The following is a 26,113-nucleotide window of genomic DNA, read 5'->3' as shown; positions in this document are numbered from 1 at the left end:
GAAAAATCCACGTGTGGATGCACATTCCTCCTGGCTCTGGAAAAGCCAGGGCAGTTTTTAAATTACCATCTGTAGCAACTGGCATGAAAAGCAAAACAGAAAGTGAGGGGGAATGGGGATGGGGAGGAAGGGCAGAGAAAGGGACAAAAGAGAGACAAAACTCCACGCATTTAAGTCGTCTGTTTTTGTTTTTATTTGGCTTTCCCTCCCCCCACCCCCACAATTCTCCTGCAAATAGATTCTTCCTCTTGCTTAAAAACAAAACAAAACAAACATGAACAAAAATCCCAACTTGTTTAGGGGCCTGGAATGCTCTGCTCTCATGAGCATTTTCTGGGATGTCTTGCAGGGGTCTGCAGAGTGTGTGCAATGCTGGTATAAGCAAAACAAAAGGCAGGATTCCTCAAGATTTCTCTTTGGGGCAGGGGCGGGGAGTAAATGCTGGTTAGGCCTCTGGTAATTTATAGTTGGGCCTTGAACACCACTGTTTGACTGCGTGGGTCCACTTATACGTGGATCGTGTAGGGTGCAAGTACTATAAAGGTCTTCTCTCTTTCTTATGATTTCCTTACTAACATTTTCTTTTCTCTAGCTTACCGTGTTGTAAGAATACAGCGTATAATACATCTACCATACAAAATATGTGTTAGACGACTATTTATGTTATTGGCACAGCTTCTAGTCAACAGTAGACTGCTAGTAGTCTACTGCCAATGGTTCCCAAGCAGTGTGTGAACTGAGAGCAACACAGACCACAAGGCCCCTTCCTTTTGCTTTTTCATTCCCATCTGCCTACATGGAAAATCCCGCCACGGCTATCTGGGTCCAATAAGGATGCCCTGGGTCCGTTAACTGAAGAGTTTAACAAATGCACTCTGGGGGCACCTGGGTGGCTCAGATGGTTGAGCATCTGCCTTTGGCTCAGGTCATGATCTCAGGGTCTTGGGATCGAGCCCCGCATCGGGCTCCTGGCTTGGCGGGAAGCCTGCTTCTCCCTCTCCCTCTCCCCCTGCTCATGCTCTCCCTCTGTGTGTATCTCTGTGTCTCAAATGAATAAATAAAAATCTTTAAGAAACAAAAAGAAAAAAAAAAAAAACAAATCCACTCCGTGGGCACTGGGGCTCACAGGGACATTTGCTACATGTAACATTTCAATGAAGACCAGAGTTTTGGGAGTAAATCCTATTGTAAAGACAAAGGTCCGCTGGAGAAGACCAACGCCAAGAACCAAGGTCTGGCACTTGGCCTCAGAGAGCTGAAGAACCAGGGTAGCCTTTCAGATTAAATGAGATAGCCAAGTAAACGCCTGGTCTAGTGAGAGCATGGAGTCAGCCTCGGCACATGTTGGCAAGTAATATTATTATTGGCATCCTTATTATGCACCTAAAAAATGATTAGCCCCAGAGACATGGGTTTGCTAGCCCTACCAAATACACATTCACTTCTCCTCCCCTCCCCCCGACCCCTTTATTCTGCTCTACTTATTTCTTTGTTTACTTATCACCTAATTTAATCACTGACTCATGTTTGTTGCTTATAGTCTGCATCTCCTACCCGAATGCCAGGTCCACAAGGGTAGCAATCTTCTGTTCCCTGATATAACCAAGCACCTAGAACAGTGTCCTGCACAGGACAGGTGCACGATAATTATTTGTAGAATGAATGAATAGACGGGGCCAATATTTTCCTCTTGCTAAGTATATGCTAAGTATATTCCTCTTATTGTTCACTGCTTCACTAGTTGAAGAGAATTCAAGGCTCCGACCTTGACTTCTCCCCACTGAAGTCTCTTAGGTGATTTAAGTCTGGGTGATGAGGTGAAGAGGCCATATTAGCCCTGGGTACCCTCGAGACACAATGGACAACAATGCACATATTACAAGGCATAGGCTAAAACCTTGTCCCCACAGTGGACACCACACATTTAAGTGCCCGCATTTTATTATATATATTTTTAACAATGTCATTGAAATGAGGGTTTGTTTTTTCCCACCTAAAGTCATGCAAGGCAAAACTTAGCAGTGTGGCAGTTCTCATCCCAGACACACAAACAGAAATATGTCTACAACCCAAATGGAAAAGCCTGGACCTGGGAGTTAACCCAGCAACTCACATTTCTGCGCCAACACCAGCCCTCCCGGGGCCTGAAGCCTGGCTATGGCAGAGTCCCTGACCAACGCTGCTGGTCAGCACAGGGAGAGTTCTCTGATGGCCTATGCCAGGTCCACGCAGCAGCCTGAGTGTGCACTGACCCCCGCCCCTGCCCCACAGCCCCCCAATATGGTGCATACTTCTGCTTTCTGAGAACTGTCTTCTGAAAAGACAAGCTTAAGGTAGCAGCAGAGCAAAAGTTTCAAAAAAGTGACCGTTAGGAACCAGCAGACTGATTGACAATCTTCTATGTGGTGGCAGACGGCATTATCAGCAGAAAAATCACTCCGACTCTGACAAACTGTCTTTTTGCTTTGGTAAAGGCTGACACTCCCTGGCTTTACAGAATACTAAGATGACACATCTCATTGTGATTCCTTCTCAGACACGTCACCCAAAGGGCTCCAGCTGGAGCCCATGGTTTCGGGCAGTCCCGAGCTCAATTTTTGCCAAAGCAAAGAGAGACCAGAAGCTTGTGCTGGAGAATCGGGGCACTGCGGGGCATTGTAGATACTTCAGCCTCACGTATATAACGGCCTGAACAGTATCTCCATTATGTGATACTCAGTGTGGCTGAATCAGACATGAAATGGCCTTTCAGATTCAGGAGAGCCTCCTGGAGTAGAGAAATATGAACATAGAGATTTTTTTTTCTGAAAAGTCTCTGCTAGAAGGGGAAAGCTCTTTCTGGACATGACCTTCTCATAGACATCCCAGTGTTAACTCAGTTTCTGTGTGAAGCTTTTAAATGGGTTCTAGAAATCTGGCCAACTGACTCAGGAAAGAAAGTTTCTTTCTGCCCTGACACCACGTTTGGCTGTCTGAAGACTTCATGTCCCAGGAGACACACAGCTCTCTACTTTGTCATGATCTCACCTGGAGGCCGGAGATGCAGGGACACCAGCACACAAGAGCCTCTCTCCTGATCTCTTATGACACAAGGCCGTGCTCTCAATGACTTGATGGAAAAAAGATGAATTTTCCCTGAACCTTCTCATCGAATTTCTGGTTGCTGCTGAAAGAGTTGGCAGCACCTAACCCTGTTTATCCGTGGAAAGCCCGGCTTCTGAGTAGACCTTTCAGCTGAAGAATGGACAAAGCTGCTTCTCTCAGTCAGATCCAGACTTCCTTTCTTGAAAGCTTGAGGATGCCAAAGGAGACCCAGAGCCCTGGACTTCCCAAGAAAAGGCCCAACCCACTTGGAGGAAGATACATCCCCTAGAAGCTCACCGGGAAGAACTGTAGGGGAGCGACCATGTTTGTCGTGAGTAGACGTTTGGGCCAGATGATCCTCCAAAGCCCCTTCTCCCCTCTGAGGTCCTGGGCTTCTGACAGGCCCATTCTCTGAGGAGCAGGCCCTACTGGCCAACAACCCAACCCACACTGCTTTCCTCTGGGCTCCCCTTTGTGTTGCCCGTGACGCTGTGTCCGACCTGTGAAAGCCTGCTCTGCTTCCTGAACCTTCCTGACCCCCACCTCGGGACCAGCTTCTTGCCTGCCACTGTCTCGGCCACAAGGCCTGCCAGCAACCATGCCAGATGTCTGACCTTCCGGCCTGGCCTCCCGCTTCGAAAACACTGCACAGGCAGCTAGCACCTGAGAGGTAGCACTTTATGGAGGGCACAGGATGCCCCTGTGGAGGTGTCCTTTCTCTGTGGGAGGCCCTGGGCTTTCTTCAGCGGTTATGTCACAGAGTGTAGAGTCAGTTAGCCCTGGGTTCGGACCCCAGCTCTGTCATCTACTCATGAGTGATCTTGGCCAAAGGGCTACTCTGCTTTTTTGAACCTCAGGTTCTGCTTCTCTAAAAGAGCTGAAAAACAAATCCCTTAGAGACTGCCCTGAGGACTAAATCAACATCTGATGATTTAAAATCTGCACCATAGACCGGTCGTTTATTCTCTTCCTTGTACCTCTAAACTGTTTCTCTTGGTGAGTCGAGGTTAAAAAGTTCAAGGAAGGCCTTGAAAAGGAAGTGAAGCCATAAAGGAGACAGAATCGTTCCACTGCTGTGCTCCTAAATCAACATTCCCCCATCGGAAGCATGTGTGGCCCTCTTTCGACACAAGAAGTAGATTAGCTTGGACCCCGGTTTGAGAGACACGGCGCTGGGACATGGTGAGGGACAGTGGCCGAGGGCCGGCTGAGGGTAGAGTAGGCTTGGGTGGTAAGAGTCCAGCGTCCACTCGACTGCCGGCTACCCCCATCCCTGCCCAGCCGGCCCCGATGCTCAGAGCTGTGTCCCCTCACCTCATTTCAACCCGTGCTATTGGGGCAGCCCAGCCTTCACCTCGGGGGTATCTTCTGTTCCAAAGAGCAGCAGAGGATCTTGGCTTCCACTGAGAATTCAGGAGGAGGGAAATATCTAGGGAAGGCCTTCCTCAAACTTGGAACTCACAGAAAAAAACAACAAAAAAAAAAACATCGTGGATCAGATTTCCTTTGCTCAAGGATCTTGTCCTGGAATCCAAACAGCCCCTCAGCCTCAGCACCGGCCCCGCTGTGTGGAGTATAATGGAGGTACTGTTTAAGATATTATATGTGCGAAGGGGAAAAAAAAGGACATCTGAGAAAAATGCTTGAAAAAAAATGGATGGTTTTTAAATATGAAAAGTTCGGAAAGGCGAGTGGCACGTCGGCCAGGTACAACCTTGCCACAGTCACACGAGGCTCCCCGCTGAGCCTGGACCCTTCGTTCACTTTGTGTCTCCCGTGGGCTCTGTGTCTGAATGACACAGAAGTCTAAATGACCTATTTATTTTGATAAGGCCTCAAAGTGGGATTTTTGGGCCAGCCTTATGTGGAAAAGCAATTCGTACTGACTAGATTAATTGGGTGTTTGCCCAAATTCCCCTCCGCATTGGGCCATGTGGACAGAACTAAAGTGCAGGCTTTTTGGTCAAATCTGCCTCGGGTTTAAAAGTATTCCACACAGGAAAAAGAAACCCTCACTGTTCACCTAGGTAACAGGGCTTGAGGGGAAATGAGAGGTCGTCTGTGTTCAACTCCCTCCACTCTGCTGAGGACCCTGATCTGAATAACTGGAGCTGACATTTTCACAGTGAGGTTGTCTTCACTCGCTCTGGCCATAGGGGACGCAATCCTGTGTCTGCTCCACAAATCAGCTTTTGCATCCTTTTCTTTTCAAGGTCTGCAGGTCAAGGCTCCCTAGTGATAGTCTGACGTTTATTGCCCTGCCCTGTTCCGTCTTCTTGTGTAATTCTTTGTCCACATACCCCCCCCTTGCTTGGTGATGATCTTTTGGAAGAGAGGGACTGTGTCTTAATCACCTTTGTTTCCCTCGCCCGCCCCGCGATTCTTCCCCTCCCCAACACTAGCTTACTGGACTTAATCAATATCTCCTATCCCACAATACATTCATTCATTCAACCACGTTTTACTGAATGTCTACTGTCGTGCCAGACACCACTCTATGTGCTGAGAACACAGTGATGGCTAGACAAACATCCCTGCTCTGTGGGACTTACATTCAAAACAAACAGTAAACTACATTGTATATGAGAAGGTGGTGAGAGCCATGGAGAAAGAGAAAACACTGAAAGCAGAGCAGGCAGTCGAGGGATGGGGAGGGGCTCCCTGAAAACACATCACTGGAGCAAAGACCTGAGCTGTCTGATGTGAGAACAGAGCTCTCCCTAGCGCCATAATTTTCTCACGAAGAGTGGCCAGCTCGCCCTACGTTGATCTGAAAGCCCCCCTGGAAAGTCGATGCCCTTCTATTAGCTCTTTATTTAGTGGGAATTACTTTATGTTGGAAGACAACAAGATTAGTGAAAAAACCTGACAGCATCTTTCTGGTGTTTTGGGGTGAGGACAGTACGAGGTGGGATGAGTTCAGTCTAGTAAAAGGGTTCACCAGTTTTTGCAGACTTAGAATCAGGCTAATTGGCAACCCCGAGGTCTTCCCCTCACACTGACTTAGGATTGCCATTCAGATCAAGAAACTTAAAATCCCATCACTGCCTAGGATTTGCCTGTTGAGCTGCATCAGAAATGGTTTGCAGGAAAGGGAGATTCTCTGGGGTCAGTGTAGAAAGAGTGGACAGTTCATGGTGAAGGAGTATTCCATCTTTGTGGCCTGGTAGGTAAGCATGACATGCTTTCATCTCTGTGTCCGGCATCCACACAACAAAAACACAGTAGTTTTAAAGAAAAAGAACCACCAATTCTTGGTAGGTGGAATGTGATCTCACTTATATAACAGAATCAGAGGCTTCTTTTTGGACTGGAAGAGACCTCAGACATTATCTAAACCAGACATGCAAATTAGCACAGGCCTGGAGGCCCAAAGCCTGAGAGAAAGCATATGTGGCCATGTAAGAATTTTAATAGAAATTGAAAGTATGACTCATAGCATAAAAACTGCCATTCTCTAAACTCCTCTAGGATATTGGGCAGGGCTGATAATTATTTTACAGGCAGACTGAAGACTTTTTAAGCTCAAAGATTTTTCAAAATTATGCCAAGAATGATTTTCACCCCTTTGGAAGCGTGGTACCCAAATCTTATCAAGCATAAGGTTGTTTGTGGTGTTAGTAAAGGTGCCTAAAGATTTTCATTAGAAGGATTCCATAATTTCTCTTTAATCTATTCCATGCAGGGAAACAGCTCATTGCAATGGGAAGAATTCTGGACTGGGCTTCAGAACTCCTTGGTTTGCTTCCCATCTCTGCTGGTTACCAGCTGCATGAATTAAGGCAAGCGACTTAATCTCTCTGAATCTCAGTTAACCTATCTGTAAAAGGTAGGTACTTGGGGGAAAGAAAATGATTCTTCTAAATTTATGAGTTTGGAAAGCCAAATGGCTCCTTTAATCCCCACAGGGTTCTACTGAGGAGAAATGAGATCATGTATGTGAAAATGCTTTATATATTTCGAAGTGTCCTATGGAATTATAGCTGCTATCTTGTTCCAGAGTTTAATTCATGGGAGATAGGAAGTTAATCTTTCTTGTGTCAACCAAAGCTGATTTCTTTTGGTTCTTTCTTTAGTGAAGCAGAAGGATTGGGTAAATATTTAATTAAATTGTCAAAGACTAGATTTTTCTTCCCCAGTGAACCCATCAGCTCTCAGTGGTATTTACTAAATATCTACAGGGCTGGAAAAAAAGGACGCAGGACCAAACTCACAATTAAAGACTACGAGGTAATCTTACAATTAGGTAATTAGGTTCATAGATAGCTTGTGAGTGTGGTAGGGGTTTGAGAAGAGATTGTAGTCTTTGGGAGTAATGAAGAAATATCTTAAAGGCAGGACTTGAATTGGGCTTTGAAAGGTATGTTGAATTTTGTTAGACAAAGTAATAATCCCGTTTAATTACCACTTTTTCTTTAGAGTATGCCTGACATGAGAATGTGAACTTTATCGAAGAGCCATGTTTAAATTTTTTCTTGATCCTCCCAGGTGGGAGCTTATAGATTCCTGAGATGAGAGAGGAAAAGCCCAGGACTAAGAGTCCTGGTTAGTGTTTCTAGCTATAGTATTTCTTCCTCAAAGACTTGATGTTCTCCAAAAGGATAATTCATGAGAAGTAAGTTCTTTATTTTCTTAGATAGGGGCTTCTCTAAAGAAAGTTGTTAACATTTATAAAAAGAACTTGGGAAAAGTTCTTATATTAAAATAACAAATGATACTATTGATACTTTGGCTTTTCACTAGAAGATGCCCCAAACCCCTACACCTCTATCTGGCAGGAGAGAAATTTCTCTCTCTCTCTCTCTTTCTCCAGATAGAGGGATAGATAGATAGATAGATGATAGAATTTGGTCTATGAGCACGAGACGAAGCAAGCTTCTTTCAAATATTTTCCAATAACTACCACGCCCCAAACAATCTCTCTGTACGACTTCTATATCAGTATATTTTGCAAAACACATGCATTTGGAATATTATGTGTTGAGGTGGCCACGAGCAGGTCCTCTGGAGCCCTTGTGGACTTAGTATTTTCTTTCCCAAGTACTTTGGGACCTCACTACTCAAAAATAGCCAACAGGGGTTACTTCTAGCTTCTATTACAAACCGAGACCACATGGTAATAGAAATGGAGTTACATCAACCCAAGCCAATCTCACTTTGAGTCTGAGCTCTCTTATCTGGAATGGGATGAAATGTCTGAGTCAAAGTGAAATTTGGTAGAGATGAGAGACCTAAAATAGTAATAGTCAAGAGTCTGGAGATGAATTGGAAATTCAAAACTCAAATGGCCCGCTTAGTAAGTGTGAAATGCTACTAAGAAACTGGCATTAACGGTGGTGGGAACTGCACCGGCCCCCTCCCCCAGCACTGTCATGGGAGGCCCCTCCCTGGTGGCGGGGGTGGAGTTGTTGTCTGGCTGAAGGATTGGAAGGGTGCTCTTGAGGTCAAGTGGCCTCCAAATACCTTTCCCACAGTTTTGCCCCCTCCCCCTCCCCCACCTCCTGGGCTTACTTAAAGCCATTTTCTCCTATTAAAAGGCAACAGGGCTCATCCATTCATTGTCACCATCATTAATGTTGCAGGACAAGTTGATGCCTATCCAGTTCTGGATTTCTCCAGGAGCACCTAAGAGCAGCTTCAATAAACAAAGATATAAAGACAAAAGACATGCCCACGGAGGGCAGGAAGGCCAAAGTTGGGGAACTTGTAAGTAGCCAGGAATAGGACTAGGGGCCTGAGTGCCTTCCGGCACAGGGACAGGAAAAGGCCAACGCTGTGGTGGCAGAAAAGGGTGCCCATGCAGAGCAAGGAAGGCACATTTCTTCTCCCTTCAGTATCCAAATAAAGCTTCAGCTTTCAATGGTAGGGATGGTGTCAGGGCACAAGAGTTCAGAAACAGTGGAAGGTGCTTATTCTAAGAAGCCAAATCCCAGCTCTGACTTCCTCTCGGGCTCCATTGCTCAGCACAGGCATATAGGAATCAAGGAGGGTGTGTGGGCTGGGGTGGCTGGAGCGTCCTGGCATGTGTCTTTAAAACGCTCCCAGGCGATTCTGCATCTTTCTTTCTCCTCCTTGAGCACCGGGGGGTCAATGTAGCTTACAGAGGCAAGGGATTGCTTATCTGTTGCAATGCGAGGGACATTTCACAACTAGATTTACTAGCCTTGTGTCTATCCACCCTTATTGTAAAAATTAAGTTTACAAAACAGAGGAGCATAGGGGAAGGGAGGAAAAGATAAAAGAAGACCAAATCAGAGAGGGAGACAAACCATAAGAGACTCTTAATCATAGGAAACAAACTGAGGGTTGCTGGAGGGGAGGGGGATGGGGGGTGGGGTAACTGGGGGATGGGCATTAAGGAGGGCACGGGATGTCCTGGGCACTGGGTGTGATTTGCAACTGATGAATCACTGAGCTCTACCTCTGAAACTAATAATACACTATATGAATTTAAATTTAAAAAGATACATTAAAACAATTAAGTTTACTGCAATCCTCATTGATTGACAGAGTGTTACTCAATATATCATTCCCTTTTCTAAATCTCTTCTTTTTTCCCCTTTATTCGTTTAAGTGTCATATTGAACACGAAAGAAAGTGTAATGTTATGTAGGTGATAAAACATGATAATGATGAGCGCATCTGTGAAACCACCTCACATGCTTCTGGAAATGTAAACACTGAGGATGCCGAGTCAGGTCCCTGATTTTTTGGACCTTAGCCGGAATCCATTAGTCTCATCTCATCCTCTCAGCAGCTAGGTGACATCAGCTGCCTGGAAGAAATGGGCCTTTCCGTGGGGTGACGTAAGGACTAGAAGAAGCAAGTGTGGAGCCTTGTCCCCACCTGGCAGGCAGGACGCTGCCGTCACGGTCCCTGCTGGGCTTCCTACCAGCTTTGTGATGTGGGATTAACCTCTCTGTGCCCCAGTTTTCGCATATGTGAAGTGAGAAATAACAATAGTGCCAACTAAATAGGGTTGCTATGAAGTGTAAACGAGAAGCGAATAGAAAGTTCTTGGCGTGTGTCAGGCCTCAGTAAGTGCTGGCTGTTATCATCATGGGGGAAGGCTCTAAAAAAGGAACGGAGGGTTGAAGTGAGCAGGAGGTCCATTTTCCCTGCGAAATTACCTTTCCTTGGCTTGGTGCTCCTCTGCCTCTCTTTGCAAGGGAACATGTAAACAGAGGGCCCAGATCTGAAGGGCCCCCAAGGGGAGTTTGAGCTGATCAAAAAAGGGTGAAGGGGAGCTATCATCTCATGACTGGAATCTGCTCCTGGCAAGCTCTTCCCTCTCCTCACGGATGGGATTGAGCACAGCTTCAGAGGATTTGCCTTGGGGTCAAGCGCAGGGGAAATGAGAGGCAAGGTAGAAAGAAAAGGCAGGTTCCACGCCACCTCTGCAGCAGATGAAGCCAAAATATCGCTCTCATATTGGGAAACACCACAAACGGTTAGTTGTGCAGTAAGCTCTTGGGGAATAATTGAAGGCACTTTGCCTATAATTTTTATCCATCGACCCAGTGGCCTTGTTGAAGACACAGTCCCCACCTCCAAGATGCTTCAAGTCTTGCAAGAGAAAAGACTATTATGACGGAATCTGTTGAATGCTAAATTGGGAAAACAGTGGGTACAAGCAAAGCACTGTGGGAATGGGGGGGTGACCATATTGAGGAGACGTTGTCTGACCCAGGCCTCAAGGGTCGAGGCCCATTTCTTCGTTAAATATTCAAATACAACATGGCGCGTGTGGGGTCAGGGGAGATTTCAGAATGTGGATTTCTAGGACATAGACTGGGCTGGGGGTGAGACAGGGAAGAAGGGTGTGTGCCACTGGGCAAACCTGTTATGTCCCTGCACCCCGAAGGGACTGAGACTGTTCTGGGACTTGTGCCTGTGGATCCTGCCTAGCTGAACCTTGACAGCCTTCAAATACACACACACACACACACACACACACACACACACACACACACACAGAAAGGCTGGCTTTTGCCTCACAATCCCACCGTGCTGTGGTAGCAAAGTCAACTGATCTGAGTAAGTACAGGAGACAAGACTGAGAAGCACACGCTTGGAACTCTAGAAGGTCACCCTAGTTGTGTGTGTCTGCCCCGTGCCAACCCGGCGGGGGGGTCCCATGGTTGACACCCATCCACCTCTGAACTCTCTCCTGCAGTGTGATGTATGATGGTCTCTTTCTCTAAAATAATCTATCAATCAAACACAGACACTGAGGAGAATGATCATGGGAAGATACCTTTGCTTGAATACATTTAAAAAAAAAACCCTCAAAGGAATAAAACATATAAAATTTGAATTATTCCTGCGACAGAGAAACTCCTTCAAATAAGGGAATGCAGTCCTTAACTGCAACTAAAGGAAAAAAAGAAATGTCCCAACAAAATTCCTCTGTACCTTCCTCCCACAAGACAAGGGCACAATACTGAAAGTCGCTGGCCTCGTTATTCTGGAACAAATTTACACTTGTCTTAGGAAACAGGCTAAGTGTTTCCAATAATTTAGAGAAAGCATGTCCTAGTTGCTATGTGTAACCCACACATGTGTGATAACAGCGCACGCAGCACACCCATGGAAAAAAAATAACAGTGCTTTTACTTAAGAGAAAGGAAGGATAATGGTTACTTAGAAAGTGTCCCAGACAAGCTGTCAAATTGAATTCAGAGAGCTGGAGTCTGACTCCGGGACAGGGCTGGCTGGCTAAATTCCCTTGGGATTGGGGTTTCCTGCCTGCTACAGTTTGGAGACAACCATTCTTTGTTTCCCAGCTCGCTCGCTCTCTCTCTCTCTCAATCTCCCTCTGCTGAACACACACACACACACACACACATACATACACACACAAAAACATGTAGCTCTCCAAAGAGGGTCAGATCGAAAGCAGACAAAACATTAACTCTGGAATTTCAAAGAAAAACAGTTTGAAAAAAATAAAATGGAGAGAGCAAGCTACTGTCTATTCTAGAATCATAAATCTTGCCTTTGGACCACAGAAACAGCACAAGCTCACACACACACACACACACACACACACACACACACACATTCAGCAATCACCCCTACTTTGCTAAAAATGGATTAGAGGTATTTCATCATAAAGGAAAAACACAGAATGACAAAGTTCTTAACGGGCCCTCCTATGAGGCCTTAATACCCTCAAATTTTAAGTGTATGTTAGTTGACACAGACAGAGCCTGTTGGAACCATATAACCTGCTATATAAGAGATGTTATTTACTCCCTAAAAATAACAGGAGATTACCTCACAGTATTACAGGCCTTTTCCTACGGGTACACATGTTCCAGACCAACCCCCGGTGTGCTACCCTATCCAGGGCATGCCCACGCTGAACACCATGCTCACCCACCCTCCTGGAGAGACACCACACTCAGGATGCTGCCCAAAGCCCACCCAAGTGCTGAACTCGAACACATGTCACCCTCATTCAAGATGCGATACACACTGTGCATAGCTTTAGGAATAAATATTCTGAACTCATCTCTGCTTTTTTCCCCATTGCAACAAAGTTTCTCAAGGCAGCTTTTAAATTATGGAAAATTTCAGAGGTATAGAAAAGCAGAGTGAAAAGTCTATGGAACCCCGGAGGGCCCTTTATCCTCTTTAACAAGCATGGACTCATGGCCAATCTCATTTCAACTCTACTCCCACCTACTCCCTCTCTTCAGCCCCCAGTATTTTGAAGCAAATTCCTGGCTCTGGGTTCCTTTTCAGAGCTTCCTGTCCCACAGGGAGACCACCCAACCGGACTCTGTCTTTCAGTTTCACGTAAGCCACCAAGACACCACTCAGGGCTTTCCCCTCCCCACACCCCTATCATACACTGAGGCCTTGGTCCTTCCCCAAGGCATGCTCATATACCCCCAGAGAAGCTCACCTGGGCTCCTCCCCCAAATCCCAGCCTGAACCCTCCTGGCCCCCGCACTGTAGCCCCCAGGGGTATGCAACAGTGCCAGACACACTGTCTGGTGTCTTTGGGGTTGACCACCTTCCGCTCGTCTCCATATCCACTCCCAGGACTACTATGCTGCATATCTCCAAAGGCCTCCCATCTTTCGCTCCAACCTCTAAAATTCAATCATAAAGGACACCCCAGAGAGGATGTAAATGCAGGGGGAGTGGCAAGATTTGGTGCTATATTACCCATACTCCAGTATACAGTATTTAATGACTTACTGGACTTATCCGTAGTATCTCTGATTTTGAGCCCCTTGACAGTAGGTGCTGGTTGCACACCAGATTTCTGGGGCTCAGCCTAGTGTCCCAAACACGGTAGGTTCTTAATAAATGAAGACGTGATTGAATAGGGTGGAGGACAGCATGAATCACAGAATTTTGGTCCGTTCCTGACTAACGTCCTCAGTGACTTCAGGCTCTGTCCCTTGCCACTCACTGCCTGTGTGGTCTTGGCTGGACCCAATCTTCTCTGGCCTCACAGCTCTTCTGTCACATGAAAGGTTTGGCGGGGAGGACGCGCAGCGTTAGCACTGAATGATTTTTCATCTCTCCGTTACTCTCAGAGAACTTCTTGGATGTAGCATGTATTTTTCTGATTGACTACATGCAATTTCCTTTTATTCCTTAAGAGTTCCACGTGTATCTCCTTAATAAGATTTTAAGCAACTTGGATGTCCCATTGATGGTATTACCGTGCCATATGATGTAGTAAGGTACCCTTCTCAACGTTCGGCACAGCGTCAACAAATGGTCAACCCTCAAAACTATTCTAATTCTTTTGCAATAATACTAATTATAATAATTCATGGAGCTAACATATGGAGCATTTATTGGTATGTGAGATACCATGCTAAGTGATTGGTGAGTACTATCTCAGCCCTGAAGGGGTGCTAAAAGTGTCCTCATTTTAGACAGGGGAAATTAATGCAGCAAAAGTAAGTGACTTGTCCAGGGTCATACAGTCTGAGTCCAGAGCTTGAGTTTCTAATCAATATGTTCTAATGTTGAAATGAGAGATGAACACCTGCCTTGGGTAAATTTGGGGCACTAATTGAATAATTTAATTGACTTACATTTAAAATATCGTTAGATGCTTGAATTAAATATATTGAGAGGACGATGTGAGAAACAGCGTGGTGGGAGGAAAGAGCCCAGAGACTTATGTGTGAGCCCTGCTCTACCCTAGGACCTGGGGGGGACTTCCCATGAACCCCTGTAGTCTACAGAATGGGAATAATAATAATAATACCAGCCCTGCTGTCTCAGGGTGATGTTGTGAGGGCGCAAATGAGATAATGGATGTGCAAATGCTTGGCAAACAATAAAGGGTTGCAGAAAAGGGGCCGTTGCTATGTGCGCAAAGGGGGTGGGGGGCGGAAGCTGCCATCTGGAAATCTCCTTGAGAGACACTGGGCTCTTGTTAGCATGATCTTCAGCGCCAGTTAGGCATTTCTCTTCAAAGGACGTAGAAAGGTAGTTGCTCCCCCCCATACTTAGAGTGTTAGCGGACAGACTTTTTTTCCATTAGCCAAAGCAACTGCTAGAGATGGCTACTGCACAGGCAGACACCCTACCCGCACTCAGGTTTTGCATTCAGCAGCAGCTTCGGAAAGCCTTCCCTGGCTGGAGCAAACAGCTCAGGGCTACACGGGCCCTTGGCAGCTTTATGAGTTCCAGGAGTTAATAAACAAGGAGCTCAATATCCTCTGACTTTTGGAGAGTCTGAGGTATTTAAACAGATCCAGCATGAGGAGCTAAGGAAATGAGGGTTTAGGCATGCAAAGCAGCTCCGAAGGAGAGATGGGCTGATTATTGCATGCTGATTGTCCGGCTGAGAGCACTGGGAGGCCCTAGGGTTTACCCCGGAAACAAGGTGGAGCTCTGACCTGCACCCCCAAGCACACTCCAACCTCAGCGTGGAGGGCAGAGAGAACAGGTCTGGAAAGCCAATGGTCCTGGCTCCGGGACTCATATGTACTTGGAAAGGCCACTTAACTTCCAGACCTCCAGTGTCCTCCTATAAAATCGAGGCACCAGGGCACCTGGGTGGTGCAGTCGGTTGGGCATCTGACTCTTGATTTTGCCTCAGGTCATGATCTCAGGGCTGGGGGATCGAGCCCTGCATCGGGCTCAGGGCTGGGCTTGGAGTCCGCTTGGGATTCTCACTCTTTCTCCCCCTGCCCCTCCCAAAATAAAATCCAGGTACCCATACCATGTCTACTATTTAGATACATATAATAAGGGCGTATACGAGAGGAATTTCTGAGATGTGAAGAGAGGTGCTAGCATGAACCTGTCAAATTCTGCGAAAATTATAACATCATCAATGACAATGATGAAAAGAACGAGTCATGATCATGGTCTCTCCACTCAACCTGCACCTTCATTGGCGAATCAACAGATCCTGCTCTTCCTCCACTAGGGGTCAGGAAAGGTCAAGATCACGGCCCAGTGTATCGCTAAGAAAACCTGGGGGCCCTCTGAGCTGGGTCCCCTTCTCCCTCCAGTTTGTGTCTGCGCTATGGCACGGGACTTCTCGATTTTGGCTGCAGGTCATGGGAGTAACCTGGAGAGCTTCAAAAAAAATTCCCGATGTCCACGTGTCACTCCTAGCTATTCTGAACCAATTGGTCCTGTGTGGGGCCTGGGCATCAGTATTTAAAAAATTTTTTTTAAAGATTTTATTTATTTGACAGAGAGAGTGAGAGAGAGAGAGAGAGCACAAGCAGGGGGAGAGGGAGAAACAGACTCCCCGCTGAGCAGAGAGCCCGATGCGGGGCTCGATCCCAGGACCCTGAGATAATGACCTGAGCCAAAGGCAGATGCTTAACAGACTCAGCCATCCAGGCGCCCCTTAAAATTTTTTTTAATTTAAATGTTTCATTTTTTTACTGTGATAAAACATCCCGAACAGAATTGACCATTTTGACTATTTCTTGGTGTGCATTTCAGTGGCATTAAGTACGTTCATTATGTAACTAACCCCTATCATCGGAACTTTTTCATCTTTTTCCAAAGTGAAACTCTGCACCCATTCAAGGACAACTGCCCATTCCACTCCTCCCAGCCCCAGTAACCACCATTCTATGACCTAAGATCTCTATGGATCTGCCTAATCGAGATGCCTCATAGGAGTGGAGCGATACAATATTCGTTCTAGGGCACCAGCATTTTTAAAAAGCTCTCCAAGTGATTCCCTGTGCGGTGCAGACCAGAAGGTAGTGCCAAGCAAGAGGTGTGTATGAATTCATCTTTTGGGACAGAGAACAGCATAGGGCGTGCACGGAGATGGTAGTGGGAAAACTGGGGGGAGCAGGGCAAAATAATGGGAAACATTTCAAGGCTCTGCTGAAACAACATTTAGGCCAGATATTGTCTGCATGGACATCCAGCGAGAAGGGATGAGCTGTACATGTCAGGGGGACCATCTGGGGCAGAAGATTTCAAACCCTACATCCTGGGTTTGAGTCTGCTGTGCTGTTGACTAGCTGGGTGAACCGCTTAATATTGGTGAATCTCACTCTATCTGCAAACTGGAGAGGATCTTAGCTACCTCTCAGGGATGCTGCCAGGTCAAAAGCAGAGGCAAAGCATGTAAAAGTGTCTGCGGTATTACAAAATCCTATCTAGACGAGAGTTGTGGCTGCTATTGTAAATGGGTCACAATTGCTTCCATCCTACTTTATTTTTTAAAGTAGGTTAGCCTTGATAAGAAAGGTCAAGAGAGCACCATTATTTTAACGGGGGCCAATCTGTGACTACAGAATAGTTAATTTAAAGGGGCTTAAAGACTGTTATAAATTAATTTCTAAAATCAAGTCTTACTTCCTGGGCACAAATAACCCTTTGAGAGTGCAATCATTTTCAAGAGACAAGCTGGAAGGGTGATTATGTCATTTTAAAGCAAAAAGGCGTTCTAATTTGATAAGTGAATTGAAGAAGCACTAATAGACATCATCTCCTCAACTTCTTTCCTTTGTGCTTGATTCCAGCACCTGCCCTTTGTGAAGCACAACACACACACACACACACACACACACACACACACACACACACACACACACACACACACACACACCCCCTCTGGTGCTCTTGATGTACTCTGGGTTTGTTTGGGGCTATGTGTGTGTCTTATTCAAACAAGATGGAGCCAGGGTTAAACTGTGTCTTCTCTTTATTTTTCCATTTAATACTTTAAGTAATAAAGATAGCTATTAGAGAAAAAGCATGCGTGCGGGAGAGAGAAAGAGAGAGAGAGAGAGAGAGGCAGAGAGAGAAGGATATGGGGAGGAGGGTGAAAAGGAAGGAGAGAGAAGCCTGATTAGCTTTGTCTTGCTAATGCACTTTGTTTTGTGGATGATGGGCCTTTCAGAGTCAGACCACCTCACAAGTGGGGAGGCAACACAGAAGCAAGACAGCTCAAGTGGAAAGCTTTATTGGGGACAAAAGATGCACCTGCAAAGCACAGACTTAATGGTCTCTAGAGGCCAGGGCCGATGTTGGGAGATAAATGCCCCGGCACCACCTGAATGAGGTCCTGGCAGCGTGTTTGCCTGGATACTACAGTTAATTTATTTCCGAAGACGGTGGTTGCCCAGCAAGAGCGAGCTCTTCCTGCAATAAGCCTGAATAAGCCCAGTGGCATTACAAATGCATGGCCGCCTGTATACAAAAGGGCCAAGGGAAGGAGATGCAGTGTGGTAGGTAGAGGCGAGAGGCTGAAAGCTAAGACCCCTGGAGGAGTAATGAGTTGCTTATCAACGCAGTTCAATTCAGACTTGCTTCTAAATGAAAATCTGTATTTTAAGCCCAATATCAGATATTCTCTCCTTGGCTCTGTCCCAGAGCCTCACTGGTCACCAGCTAGCTTTAGCCTGTAGAACTAAAAGAACTTTGAAGGATCCCCCTTCCTTCTCTTTTCCTCCCCTTCCCTTCCTCCCTCCTTCCTTTCCTCTTGCCCGCTTCCTTCCAAGAACCAGATCCCTATCTGCAAATGAAATTAACTCATAAGTACACCAGATCCAAACAGAGGGACCCTGAATGAAGGCAGAGCCCTCACCTGTGGCCCTAGGACCTCTCTTTAGAAGCCAAGAGCTCAAGAGTCAGGGCTTGACTCCTCCTGCTTTAGTCCTTTTGTTTGACAGGAAACGAAGATTCAGGGCATGAAGTGATTTCCCCAAATGAAGCCAAAGGTGCCCTGACCTCCAGTCTAATGTCTGTCACTATAATATTTCTTCCATGACAGACGTCTACAACATGACATTAAACAGGTCAGCAAGTAAAATGTGGCTTGGACCGTAGAATGGTCAATATAACTTTAGTTTTCATGGCAAAATCCAAAAAATCTGATTTGGAAAGGAAAAACGGTAGCATAAATAGGACTGACCCTGGGTGGGGTGGGGGGCGGGGGAGAGGAAGCAAAGGAAACCACAAAAGTTTAAAAGCAGATTCACCATGTCGTATATTCCTTCCCCCACATTTTCTGGTCATCGTCTGATTAGAAATTGCTAACAGTGAACACAAAGTCCTGTGTAATCAATGGTGTGACCATGGCCAAGGCACCCAGGCGTTTTGGGTCTGCCTCCTCCATAACCGTGAGGATTCTTAATCAAATGGTCTCTAAGGCTCTTCCCTTAGAAGAGCTTGAAGTTTCTCTGAAAGATTATGCTGTGCTCTACCACATGGCACCTGTATGGAGAACTTCTGCCCTCATTCATTCTCTATTAGAGCAGATGGACACTAAAGAAAAAGTAGTAAAGTAGGGAGTCAAGGAAGAGAGCAACGCCTGCCATACTCCTATTTGTTCTTCAAGCCTCCACTCAAAATTCCCTCCTCCATGGATTTTATTTTGCCTCGGTTAGATTTTTTTCACTTAACATTTTTTTCTCCCTTAAACCAGGTGCCAAGAATTATTCACTTGTTTAAATGCCTGGGATCTAACACAGTATCTGGAGCAATAAATCCTCACCATATTCCATAAATAAGATGCTGAGAAATGCTATTATAATAAAATCCTCACTAGCAAAAAATCATTTGTTGAGGTTGTTTTCCGTCTCTCTCAACCAAACCAAACCAAACCAAACCAACTAGACCAAACCCCCAAATCACCACTTTAAAAATTACTTGGCATTGCTAAAATTTGTGAGGGGGAAAAAAAAAACCCTTAAAATGTGGCATTGCAAGAATCCTTAAAAAATCTTCATTTCATTATCTTCAGCGGAGGAAAGCCCCGACTTACAGCTCTGAAAGGGAGCAGTGAGCTGAGAGCAACCCCTTTTATTACATGGTGTAACAACTTCAAGTCCTATCTTTGATATTATTACAAGATATTTAAAAAACCTTGCTCTATTTTTGCAGCTAGTGCAAGTGGGATAAGCTTTGGTTTCTTGTCTTGTATGCTAGGAAAAACAAGAGATTTGGTGCTTGAAAATCAACAGAGGGAAACCTCAATAAATTGAGTTGGGAGGCCAGAAAGGGGAACCCAGAGGGGGGGGCCACTACCACTCAAATGCCAGTTGCAGGAAGAACTGTCAATTACAGACTTCAACAGATGTGTCAATTACCTACCACAACAGAGGACTCTCCAGCAGGAAAGAACCATGAATTACAGGCCCCCAACAGGGAAAGATGTACCTTGCATCTGTCCTATAAGAAATCTGCTACCCCTGCATCTCAGCCAATGAGACAAGTCAGCACCCTGAGCTCTTAACTTTTCTCCAGTGGATTTCCATTCAAAACAACTCCTCCCAACTTCCTCCATCTCCTCCATAAAATGATGTTCCTCTCCTTTGTTTGCTGGGCTTACCTGTGGTTTTGCCATAGCTTGTTTATCCAGAATTCCTATTCTTTGCTATTTCCAAATAAACCCTTTTTTTTTCTCATAAAATAACCACCTGTTCTATTTTTAGGGTTAATGGTGCACAGAGTTGGGGTTGCCCGAACCAGTCGTGACAGCATGAAACAGTGCCAAGCCTGGGACTGAAGAAAATGCATGAGAGAACAGACTCACCTTCTTTGACACTCAGTCGTGAGGATTGGTCTGTGTGGGAGGTTGTGTTATAGGCCAACAGTGAACCTGCAAGGCAAAGCAGATGTACTTCTGAGATCAAAGGTAGAAGATGGGATGAGAAACGATTGGGGGGGGGGGCGGTAGGGAAGAGGGACAGATGGCTCCTTGAGAGAAAGAAAGAGTTACTAGAATCCATCTTGGGGGGAATGTACTGGATTCCTGGAGTTCCCGTCAGAGTAAGTTAGGACGGAATACGTGTGGGTGGGACACGCACAGCCCTCCCCCAGCAGCCACATTTACGATTCCGAAGTTCTTGGACATCCAAGCCATGTCATGCAGGAACACAGGACAGGGAGTCTCGCTGTGTGACTGTGGGTGAGTCTAGATTTTGATTTCTTCAGCCGAAAAATGAAGGAGTTAAACTACAGCCCGAGTAGGTGAGCTTTTCTTATAAAGACCAGATAGTAAATATTTTAGGCTTTGTGGGTTAAATACAGTCTCTGTTGCACATTCTTGTTTTTGTTTTGTTTTGTCCATGGGCCAGGGTTGGCCAGATTCGGGCAGGTTTGGCCTGCAGTTTGTAGTTCTACCACACCCTGGAGGAGAAGCTACACAATTCCGGCCTGCTAGGATATCCTGTGTGTTCACGGGCAGGTCCTTTTACTGGCGGGCGGGGTGCTTGGATATTACTCGTTGTCAGTGGAGGGGAGTGTTGGGAAGGGGCAGGGCGTGGCCGGAGTTCCAGTAGCAACTCTTGGCCTTCCTCTGCAAATGTCTAAGAGAATACAACTGAATGTGAGGCATGGTAAGTTGAATCTTCTGTCATTCCAAAGGGCTGCTATACAGTCTCTTAAAATTAAACTTGAAGGCATAACTACTCATTCCACGCCCTAGTCTCGGCATTTTCAGGGATGATAGTTTTTTTTTCTGCTGCATGTAAAAACTCCCCCTTGCCCTTAAAACTAAGCTCGTTCCTTAGTTTCAAAAGAATTCAGGAATTTTGTTTTATAAAACGTAGGCATTTTTGCAGCTCTCCTTGAGGTTCTCCGGGAGCCGGCGGCGGGGGGGGGTGGAACTCTGAAGGGCTTTCAAAGACCAGGGCTGGAATATGCTTTTACAGCACACGTGATAAGCCTGCCAGAGGTGCTTGAGGCTGGAGAAGTCTTTGAAAATTTTCCCTTCTCTGTGCAGACGGGTGGCTGACTTGGGTGCCAGGGCTAAGGACAGGGGATGGGCTGTCAGACGCTCCTATTTTTAGTCTCCAGTCATGGCAGGGATGCCGGAGTGGAGCTGCTTGCCGCCTCACCCAGCTGTGGGCGTTTGGTTGTGTGCCTCAGAGAAAATGTGTCCCTTCTAGGCCAGGCGACGAGGAAGGGAATTGTATAAGAATCCCCCAACTGCCCAGCACCGATGACTTCTGGCTTGGGCGACTGTCACTGCTAGCCCCGAGAAAGGGGCTCCAAACAAAAAAGAGGAGGGGTGGAGGTGGTATCGAGACCACAATACGCCAAAGTGTGGACACGTGCAGACCGTTTTAGAAATGAGCCAGTCTCGGGCGCCTGGGTGGCTCAGATGGTTAAGCGTCTGGCTTCGGCTCAGGTCATGATCCCAGGGTCTTGGGATCGAGCCCTGCATCGGGCTCCCTACTCAGTGGGGAGCCTTCTTCTCCATCTCCCTCCACCCCTCCCCCCTGCTCTGCTCTCTCTCAAATAAATAAAATCTTAAAAAAATAGACACGAGACAGTCACGTGCATGTAATATCCCGAAAACCAGATGCATTTGGTTAGTCCAGTCTCAAAAATACCAAAGACCAAGTGAAGCCGGGACAACCTCATTTCATTATAGTTATTATGCAAATGAGAGTTGAAAGTTAGACCTGTCTCTTCCCACTGACTAGCTTTGTGACCTCCATCAATTTACCTAATCTCACTAAGCCACAGGCTCCTTATATATAAAATGGGCTAGTAATAACATCCACTTAACACGGTTGTTGCGAGGATTGAATAAAATAATACGTGTCAAGTGCTCAAAAAAGATCTTGGTTGCTAGTGAGTATGCAGTAAATGCTAGTTGTTATCATTACTATTTTTACATCCTATCTCCCACAGACACCACAATGACATACAATAAACCCTTTATAAAAGAGCTTGCTGAGCGTTCATCGTGTCCTCTGGACCTGGAGTTATGAATGGGTTCTGCTGCAATAAGAAATAATCCTCCATGACTGGAAGAAGGTTAAGAAATAGAACCAAACGTTCCAAGGGAATAGAAAAATGAAAGTCTCAGGAGTAAGACCAAGAATGTCTGCCTCTCTGTCCCCGACATTCTCTCCCTCAGGCTGAAACCTCACGGCTGGAGCAAATAAAGAAAAATGATGGTCTCAGAGGAGCAAACTGCCTGAGTCATTAGTGCAGATTTAGCTGAGAGCACGAAGCTTAGATAAACCACATTTATTAAATTTTCCCCTTGCTGAAAGTTCTTCTTTGGGCACATATGAATTCCACAGGAAACTCCCAGAAAGCCAAGAGAAAGGGTCGTTTGACCCCTGTAGACCTTGCATGAAATACATATTTCATGGTAACCTAGGAAAAGGATTTTGCCCTGAAGACCGTTTTTGGTTCAAGTTTCACTCCTGGAAGGAGGGGCTGGTTAGGGGCATCTGGCCTCCTTCCCAAGGGACCAACATCCCCTTCTCTTCTCCGATTTTTATTTGACAAGTTCTTCAGGCTACAGAGGATGGCACAGCACACGCTTTTCTTACGGGAATTTGTTCTGATACAAGAAGGTCCTTCCTGGAGTCTGGCCTCCCACTCGGTGGCTTTGGGTTTTTTTCTCCCGCTTTCAGGCTCCTTCTGTGTGGGGCTAACGTGAGTCCTCATCTTTCCTGACGCCATCCTGTCCAAGAGAACAGGCTGTGATGGGCAGAGGGAAGCCAACACTCCTGAGTGCAGTAAGCACCAGACACTTGACATCTATTCTCTCACTTAATCCTTACCCGAGCCCTGTGAAGCCAGTATCACGTGCTTCTCCTTTTACAAATGAGAACATCAGCATTCAGAGAAGTCAAGTAATTTGCTCAGGGTCACACAGCCAGAAAGCCCAGGAAGCAAAATTCCCATTCTTGTCTATCTGCAAAACCTGTTCTTGGTCCAGCAGACCCCGCAGTCCTCAGGCTGAATCTAACAGACAGACAAAACTCACGTATGGTGTTGGGAATCAAGACAGTGGTTACCTTTGGGGAGGAAGAAGGGGAGGTGATGGAGAAAGGGTACAAGGGGGCTTTTGATCTCTTCCTTGACCTTGACCTGGGGGTCCTCATACAAGTGAATGGATTCCCTTTGTGATAGTTCCTTGGGTTGTGCATTTATGATTCTTGCTTGACTCTGTATACTTCCATTAAAATGTGTATTTATTTGCTTATTATGCAGATACACACACACACACACGCTTATATATATATATATATATATACACACACACACATATATATATGTGTGTGTGTATATATATTGATTTGCTAATTTGGGGCCCGGAAAAGCACGAAGTGGCCGCTGCTGAGAATGAAGTGCCCCCCCCCCCAAGTTGAAAGCATAAGGAAAAAATAATTTTCCATTTTGGAGTCCATCCATCACTGGATATTGTATTAGGGATCTGAAAGAAGATGGAAATGAACAGAGTGAAGCTCTGCAGGTGTGAAGCAATGCCCCAACAATGGGGCTTTCTTCAGCTCTCCAGTCCCCCAGCCTAACCTGCTCTTCATCTGGGACACCTGGAGCAGGGGAGACAAGGGTCTGGCTAGTGCCAAAGCCTTTGTCTCCTGCCCTGCAGCCTACTGACTGTGGGTCTCCCTTTCTCTGGGCTGCAGTGAGCAGCGATGGGGGGGGTGGGGGTGGGAGGTGGGAGGAGGGAGCAGGGAAATAAGGCTCTATGTTCCAACCGTAGACCAGGCCGACTACGGAGTCCAGGGGAAATCTGGCCTTTTGTTGTGCCCAGATCCTGTGCTCTTTTACTGGTCAGACCCTGGCCTGGAAGGGATAATGCCTCACCAGCTTAATTGCCAGGACCCATCACCTTTGCCCGGCCCTCTGAGGCTGCCGGGGGGAATGCCACAGAACACAAAATGTGTTTTCCATTAAGTTTAAATTAAAAATGGGAATCAAGATAGATACCTTTTCTGCAGTCTCCCTGTCACACATATTTCTTTCTCTGGTGCCACCACGATTGAAAAACACAGGGTCTTAGTATTTTTCACAGATCAGACTCAGAAACACTTACGGAGCACAACTTTTTGTAAAATGAAAAAAGACTCTTCTTCCTTCTGCCTCTGGATGCTCCAAGCCCAGGACCTTCTGGGTTCCCAGAAACCCCAAACTGCCCCCCGCCCCCGAGAATGAACTGCCAATCCGGACGGCTGTCACTTCCTCTGGGGTCCGGCCCCACCGTGCCTTGTGTTGGCCCAATCTCACTTCCCTCAGCCCTCCGACGGTAAATACGGCTCCTGCCAACCGGGGTGTGCCCGACAGAGATACTGGCCGGGCCACCGGTCAGCTCCAGGGTGTGGGGCAGCGCCGGGAAGAGAGAAGGACAGGGTTAGTGTGGTGATAGGTTTGGCTTTAATCTGCCTCATTCCAGGAGGCCACGGGGAAGTTTCGGAAAGCTTTTATCTCTTGGTACAAATGAACACAGAACATGCTGTGGGGAAAGTGGCGCGGCCCTCCACAGGAAAGCCCCAGGGGACAGAAGGGAGCTTAGCCCGAGGTCTGTCTCGGGTCCTCTCACGTCCGAGCATGAGGCTGTGGGCCCGGCTGCAGACTGGGACTTAAGAGGCCTGGGTCTTAGCTACCCGGCTGCTCTCCTCTAGCTGTGTATGCCTTTGAACCAGTTTCTAAAGCCCTCCAGACCTCGGTTGCTTTGGCTTTAAAATGGGGATTAGACATGGTTGTCCATGTGGTGTCCACAAGGGGGCATCCTGCCCATGTGCTGTGAATGCACACCTGCGCTCTGGTGTCCCTGGGGGACTCCAGAATCATCCCAAGTACTATGGGCATCCTCCCTGGGCCCCGCCCTCACCAACCTCCTCCAGGGTGGGTGAAGTTAGAGGGCGGGTGTAGATGGTATGGCCACTCTATCTGGGACTGCTGAAAGGCCAAGGTATGGAGCATAAGCACCTCCAAAGGGGCCAGATAAATCCTAGCATGTCAGGCCATCGAGACAGGGCATAGGGGCACCCGGGACATTGCTACTTTTTCTCCACCCTGGAAAATAACATTTTAAAATTTAAGGTTGCCTCCAAGGCAACCCGAATCAATACTCAAGCACCGTTTGTGAAAGTGTGAATTGGATGCCCGAGCTTCTTATCCTACAAGGTTTCCTTTTTTTCTACAGAAGTCCAGAAAGATCAGATACTCTGGAGTGACAAGAGCGCCTCCGATGTTCTTCCGTTGACTTTCCTTAGCCCTAAGCACCTCCTCCAACTGTGTTGAGGACCTCGGCTCTTTTCTTTTCACCTCTTGCCAAAGTGGACGTGTTTGAACCCCAACCCCCTCTTCGACAAAAGGACAGATGACAAAGCACAAGGAATTAGCACCCCTTTCCCCTGCCTCAACTCAGCTGCGCCAGCCTCTGTCCCCAAAGCACTGGCCTCCCTGCCTCAGCACAAAACATCCGCTGGAAGTAAGTCTGGAAAAACAATAAAGTGTTTGAAGGCAGGGAGTTCCCATCCTGAGAGCAGACAGCCCCCAGGCACATGGCCTGCTGGCAGGGGTCTCAGCTGGCTAACTACCACCCAACACAGAGGGTCCCAGAGGCTACCAGGCAAAGCTAGACATCAGTTGAAAAGAAGCATGAATCAAGTTTTTTTTTTTTTTTTCCATGAAAGTGGATCATTTTAAGTCTAGGTTCCTCAAAAGGCCTTTAGACTATGACAATACTGTGCTGGGGCATGTTTTTTCTTGAACCTTCGCACAGGATTTTAATTTTTGCCTCTGCAGGCAAACATGGTTTTTATATCAATGCTCCTGGAGCACT

The 26,113-nt window shown here is 46.5% G+C and overlaps 1 protein-coding gene across 6 annotated transcripts in view; it reads right to left on the bottom strand.

The window, feature by feature from the left end:
• The window catches only part of FLI1 (Fli-1 proto-oncogene, ETS transcription factor), a 120,895-nt gene that overhangs the window by 9,770 nt on the left and 85,012 nt on the right, over positions 1–26,113 (bottom strand). For 5 of the 6 annotated variants that reach the window (XM_027579159.2, XM_027579162.2, XM_027579164.2 and 2 more), the window contains one exon: positions 20,087–20,152. The exons of the other annotated variant lie outside the window; for it this stretch is intronic. In XM_027579159.2, coding sequence (XP_027434960.1) covers positions 20,087–20,152 — 66 coding nt within the window. The remainder of the gene's footprint in view (positions 1–20,086; positions 20,153–26,113) is intronic. 6 annotated transcript variants of the gene reach the window in all.

This window comes from Zalophus californianus, chromosome 11 (assembly GCF_009762305.2).
Source record: "Zalophus californianus isolate mZalCal1 chromosome 11, mZalCal1.pri.v2, whole genome shotgun sequence".
Taxonomy (NCBI): Eukaryota; Metazoa; Chordata; class Mammalia; order Carnivora; family Otariidae; genus Zalophus; species Zalophus californianus.
The sequence above is the reverse complement of the archived record's forward strand: the minus strand, read 5'-3'. Positions and strand labels throughout refer to the sequence as shown.